We start from the raw sequence: 6,617 nt of genomic DNA, 5'->3' as shown, positions 1-6,617 counted from the left end.
AATGACATAAGGATGACCGAGGATGTTCAAGTATAGTTGTTTCTGTACGTGTGTATGTCTGTGAATAGTATGTGATTTGATAAAGTGCTGTGTGTGTGTGTGTGTGTGTGTGTGTGTGTGTGTGTGTGTGTGTGTGTGTGTGTGTGTGTGTGTGTGTGTGTGTGTGTGTGTGTGTGTGTGTGTGTGTGTGTGTGTACGTGTCTGTATGTGTTTGTGACGACTCTTGCCTCAATCTTCAAAGTGTCTTCCTTGCTCTCTTTCTGGCTCTCTTCTGGCTATCCCTGAACAGTCCACAAGACGAGGGATAAGAAAGAAAGAGAGAGAGAGAAGTAACGAAACATGCTCCTCCTTTTTTTACGTTTGTTCCTCCTTCCTGCTCTCCTCCCTGACTTGTCCCTGGATCTCCCACATTCCCTTCTAGTCACTGCCATCCCACCCTCTGCCCCTATCTTTCTCTCGCTCTGTCTGTCTCTCGCGCTGTCTGTCTCTTGCTGTGTTTCTCAGTCTCTCTGCGTCTTGCATCTCACTTTTCAGGTCTTCCCTGTCTCTCTCTCTCTCTGTCCTGTGGCTCATTGTCTTTTCCCTATCTGTTGTTCTGCTCTCTCTCTCTCTCTCTCTCTCTCTCTCTCTCTCTCTCTCTCTCTCTCTCTCTCTCTCCAGTAGTGCTGGTAGTTCTGGTGATGGTGGTGATGGTGGTTGCTGTACAGTGTTTGATGCTGTGTTCTGATGTGTGTTTTGGTGGTGTTGTTTTGTCCCCCCTCCCCCCTTCTCCCACGCTTCCTCCCCTCCTCCCTCCCTCCCCCCTCCCTCCTTCCACAGGTCCCAGTGGTACCAATATAATCATAGGCTCCATCGCGGGGGCTATTCTCCTGGCAGCCATAGTCCTGGGGGGGACAGGCTGGGGATTTAAGTAAGACCTCTGTTCTGGCATGCCTTTTTCATACCTGTGTGCTTCTATGATACCACAACGGGACCCCCCCTCCACCCCACCCCCATCCTCTGATGCTGTCCCGCACAGCATACACGTAACCCCCCTCCCACTCCCCTCCCCCATGACAGCTGAGCTGTAGCGACCCCTTGGATGTGGGGAATCACTTCTGTTACTGACACACGCTGCTTTTCCACAGCTCTTTTCCATCATGCCGACCGTTAACCCTTAACCCTAAACCCTTAACCAACCCTTAACTGTGAGCACCTACACTCAGTGCCAGACTGTGGGTGTGGGTTTCACACAGGCTACAAAGGACAGGATGGGTAGAAGGGTGAGACAGCATAGAAACATTGGATCTGCAGTGCTGTTAAGGCTTAATTTGTTTCATTTTGCAAACTCAAATATATAATAATGTGCATAAAAAACATTATAGGCATAATATATATACAGTATATGCCTTAATATTCACTCCCAAGCACACTAATCAGTGGATAGCAGGAAGGCTCACTCAGGGTCTCTGTTCACAAACCTGACCCAAGAATCCCACCTACAGCCCCAGCTGGGGAAGGAGCAGTATGGAAACGTGCGTGTGGAAAAGCAGCACTATGGGACACATTCACATTCAGACGGGCAGAAAGGGGTTGACTCCCCGCTTCTTTGCTCAGATCGAACACACAGATTCAGTAAACAGACAGCTGGGTTCTCCCAGTGGCGTTCGACAACATGGTGGAGAAAGCACATTGAAGACATCCAAAGCTTCTTCCCCCTTCGTAGCTTCTGAGGTTCTGTTGAGGCATGAGATGCATGCTCATCACAGGTTCTGTCCCAGGCTCTGGGGTAGAACTCTGGGGTAGAACTCTGGCTCATGTTCTAAAACCACACAAGCGTGTGATAGCAACACCCAACACCCACTGATTTCAAAACCTTACGTAGTTACCTTGTGACTGATGACTTGAACTTGACCAGATCACCATTGTTCCCAGCCAGGGAACCCGGGTTCTCAGGTTCCCAGGTTTGAATGGTTCTGACTTCTAGTGCTCCCTTTGCTAAAAAGACTTCAAAAGTCTGCTCTTCTTTCTTTGTGGGCGTACATTAGATGACGTCACTGCCCCACCCTAGCTCTGCATGTTTGGTGGTGTTCTCTTTGAATAAATCATGCCTTTGTACAGTTGCTGCTTTTTACCTATTCAGAAGACAATGGTTGCCATTGAAACGTTCCTGTTAAGTCCATAAGAAAAGAAAACAGTATTTATCTGGGCAAAGATGTAATTCACTGTAGACAGTGAATGTGAGAACAACTCCAATTTATTTATGTTCGGTATCTGAAAAATAAGCTCCACTTCACTCTTGTTGCAGTTTACTTGTAAAGGCATGTTTTTGAACAGGACGCCGTTTTTCTGAGCTGGAGTTTGCTGGCCAGTAATTTGCAAGTGCATGTCTGCATGATATCAAAGAAAGATCCCAAGTCTGAGCGATTTTAGGCACAGGTAACTTGATAACTGGCAATAAATGACCTGGTTGTAGCCCTTAACTCCAAACCATACCAGGAACGCAAAACATCTTTAAAATCCTCAGCCAAACCCTTAACTGCACTAACAGCCACTTTCCCAGATGCATTATGGGTATGATTTGGGTCAGAACCATGTGCATCTCTGATCTGGTCTCGCCTGTGAGCTGAGGAGGAGTGAACCACAGGCAATAGAGCACATGGAGACCTTCTCTGACCCAAGACTGCCTTCAGCCACACAGCTTGCCTCATCGCTGTCAAATATCCATTTCACCTCCCTTATGAAATGGATGAGTCCTCATCATGGATGTCAGAATCATTAGTCCTGTTAATGACCATTCCTGCAGGATTGTTAAGGTAGACTGTTCCAACACAGAGCAGGGGTGTTTGAAACATGCCCATTATGTAGCGCTGTGTAGCAACACCACCTGCTATCAGAACGCTGCAGTCAGGTTTGGAATGTGCAGCGGCCATGCTTGTGGGCATGCTCAAAGGTATATTCCATTTCGTGTAGTTTTGTTTTTTTGCTTGTGTTTTTCAGCCTAATCTCCACTTGCCATACAGTAGTGAACTTGTCAGTTGCTGCAGTAGTTAATTTTGATGCATTTGATGCATTAAGCAGAATAATGTAGCAATCAAGTAGTTAAGCAGAGTAAGGATTATATAGCAATTAACTAAGTAGTTAAGTCAGTAGTGCTTCATAGATATAATAAACGATAATGGGCTGCACTGTAAATTACTTTATCAGTTATAATAATTGACTATATAACCTCCTATAGATATGCTGTTATTTGACGCAAGACTATATGCCTTTCACCATGTCAGCTTTTAAACTTAATGTTTAAGATAAAACAAGTCATATGAGAATCTACAGGTGTTCCCAGAAAGTTCATCACATTTTCAGTCGAACATATGCTTTAACACTGTTAAAGTAATTCTAGTCTCTAGTCTCTGTGTTACGTAGAAACCCTTTTCCAGGTCAAGACTATAATCAGAGATAAGATGTTAGCAGAGATTCATTCCTCTGGGAAAAGATTAATCTGGAAAAACAGTTTTGAATGATTCAGGAGTTAATTTACAAATAATTTCAACTGGACAATTCTTGAACATTTGATCCAAATATACAAAGACTCACTGACAGTTTGCCACTGACATGGCAGATAGAGATTGGATTAGAAATATGGAACATGAGGAACGGCGGGCATCATTATGATTGGTGAAATATACACACTTGCCTATAAACTGTATGTTTGATTGAGTCATTTGTGTACCTGTGTTGTAGCACAGATGTTGAACACTGAATAATCTGCATCAGTCTACCACTCTATCTTACCAGTCAAAACTACTACAGACCCACAAATACAGGACACAGATGAAACAGTCATTCATACAGAAATGAATTTTATCTGCCTTTACTGATGATATTGTTGTATCTTCTCCCCCCCCCTCTCCCTCTCTCTCTCTCTCTCTCTCTCACCGGATGGATAAAGGAATATCCGAAGAGGAAGGTACGACTCACAGGCCTCACAGGCTATAGAGCAGCTCTTTGCCCCGACCCCCAATGCCAGGAAGCAATAGATGGGTCCTAGTGCCCTCACTACACACATACCTCAACATCACTAACATCATCCTCCATCACCCAAAAGTCTGCTCGTCTCACGGTTCAACTCTGAATACACTTACTTCCCAACAAACCTCAGTGTGCTCCAGGAGCACAGGAAAGAAAAGAACTGCCATAGAACAATAAAGCACTTGACTCCCTGGTCTTTATTCACACAAATACTGTTATCATCTGCCACCTGAAAAGGGTTAATGGTGGGGGCAAATACATGGTATTAGATGGTGGACTTTTATTCTGAAATACTACCTCTGGTATTAGGATACATCAGCATCAGTCTCCCTTCTCCAGCTCGACTGTTTTTCTACTCCTTCTTTACAACTGTACATTTTCTCTTGCCTCTCTTACACTCTCTCCTTTCTTCCTACAGATCTGGAGGAGCCTAAGATCCCTCTCTTCCTCTGTCTGTTGTCTCCGTCTCCGTCCCACTGCCTATCTGTCTGCTCTGTCTTCCTCATAACCACGTCCTTTCCACCTCGGAGAAGAATAAGTCTTCCATCCCTGACCTTCCCCTTTAAGAACATCAGGCTCTGAACTGCTTCCAGTCTTTCTCGTCCTCTGATTGGTCTGGTTTTCTGTCTGTCTGTAATGGCTTGTCGTTTGGGCAGTGGAGCAACTCCTCCCATTATCTTCCAACCAATCACGTCTCTTCGGGTGGCCATCAGTCATCGGATTGACAACATGGTCATTCCTAGAAAGAGAGGAGGGTGGTCCTTAAAGTTTGAAGACAGCTGTGTGTGTGTGTGTGTGTGTGTGTGTGTGTGTGTGTGTGTGTGTGTGTGTGTGTGTGTGTGTGTGTGTGTGTGTGTGTGTGTGTGTGTGTGTGTCCTTCACTGTATGTGTATTTCTGTATCTTCCAAACCTGAATTTCCAGTAAGGAAAATCATATACATGATGAACCATATGGATATCACCTTTGGAAAAGCCTTTCCAAATGACTTTTGGCCTTTGGTCCAAGGCTCCCATGATGAGAACTAGCCTGAAGCTGACCAGAAGGGCCCCCATGGGACCAGGTCTTTTGAAGACACTGATCATGAAAACATGCATGATTAAAAGCACTTTGTGTGTTTTCACTTGGAGCAGTAGAGGTCCTCTTCTCCGTGTTTGGAAAGGCCATTTTGTGACTGACACGAGGATGTAGTGCATGCATTTTGGCAACCAATTAGAGCAAAAGAGGGTCGCCATAGCAACATGGTTGTTTTGGTTGAAGGACATTAAAAACCTCACTTCCCAAAGAAACAAAAAAAGACTAAACAGACTAAGAGGAGGACTGTGTGCGAGAGCAAGCTTTTTGGAGAAACTCCATGGAGTGTGTCTGGTATTTAAGTTTGTCCTTTGGAGGGACATATCTGCCTGGTGTAACAACTGTGTGTAAGTAAGAGAGAGAGTGTGTGTGTGTGTATGTGTGTGAGCGTACATGAGCATGTGCAGTCAGGTTCGCAAAATGAGGGATACTATCCTGAATTATTTTGGTTTTGGGATCATTTTGTCACTCCTGCCAGTTTTGGTGACAACCTATTAAAAGGCAGGGACCACGTCAGTATGCTGAGAAACTCAGACAAGATACATTCCGCATCTAGACTAGTCAGTCAGTAGTGCTAAACAATCCTCCTTCCACTGGATGTTTCAAAGAAACATTTTAAAGAGGCCCTACGCCTTAGATAAAATGTCACAAGTATGTGTGTGTGTGTATTGGAGATAGTGAGAGAGATAAAATATAAGAGCAAGTAAGGGAGAGAGCGTGTGTGGGAATGTGTGTGGTATGTTTGTGTGGGAAAGTTGAGGCACAGGTTGATCATGTATAGATGTTAATTTCATTGCTATGTTGTGCTGTAGATTTGTCAGTTTTAGACTTTTAGCAGCACACAAAGAAGAGAAAAAATCGTTTTCCTGTGATGCAAACAACATAAAAAAGAGCACGAGGTGTGTTCAGTCATATGCACTTGTAGATAACTACATTTGCAACATGTATGTTAGATACGTGTCAATACATCTGTTGATAATCTATGAATTTTAAAATGCTATATTGGTGCAATTTATTTCATGAAAATGGATGAATCATTTTCCTCATGAATCATTATCTATCTATATCCATCCATCTAGTATCTGCATATCTATCTTTCTATCTATCTGTCTGTCTGTCTGTCTGTCTATCTATCTCCTTCATTTTCACACTATCCCCTCCTACTTTTCCTAAACATTAATCAGTCCATTATCTCTCGTCATATTATATTATCTCCTGATATCAACTCATGAATCTTCCCTACTCGTTCCTCATTACTCCATCACTCCCTTGTATATTTGTGGATAACCCTGTAGCCATGAGTCTCCCCACCCAAGCCCCTGGCTATAGGCTCTGTGGTCAATGAGATTAGATGGTCCAATGTGGCTTTTTATAAAACAGAAAAATAAGTGTGGCTTCCCACAGCCTACAGTACGTTAGCACTTAACAGTGTTTTCATTTTTTTTTATTAAAAAAACGGAACCTACTGTCCCCTGCACTGTGCAGACACAAACACACTGCCTACACAACACAACAAACAGCTGCATTGATTTATTCG

The 6,617-nt window shown here is 43.8% G+C and overlaps 1 protein-coding gene across 1 annotated transcript in view; it reads left to right on the top strand.

Moving 5' to 3' along the window:
• The window catches only part of adam11 (ADAM metallopeptidase domain 11), a 27,673-nt gene extending 22,866 nt beyond the window's left edge, over positions 1-4,807 (top strand). The window contains exons 25-27 of the mRNA XM_031566876.2: positions 820-910; positions 3,929-3,946; positions 4,427-4,807. Coding sequence (XP_031422736.1) covers positions 820-910; positions 3,929-3,946; positions 4,427-4,442 — 125 coding nt within the window. The 3' untranslated portion in view covers positions 4,443-4,807. The remainder of the gene's footprint in view (positions 1-819; positions 911-3,928; positions 3,947-4,426) is intronic.
• Positions 4,808-6,617: the final 1,810 nt, after the last annotated feature.

The sequence above is a fragment of the Clupea harengus genome, chromosome 1 (genome assembly GCF_900700415.2).
Source record: "Clupea harengus chromosome 1, Ch_v2.0.2, whole genome shotgun sequence".
Classification (NCBI taxonomy): Eukaryota; Metazoa; Chordata; class Actinopteri; order Clupeiformes; family Clupeidae; genus Clupea; species Clupea harengus.
This window is presented reverse-complemented; position numbering and strand designations above follow the sequence as displayed.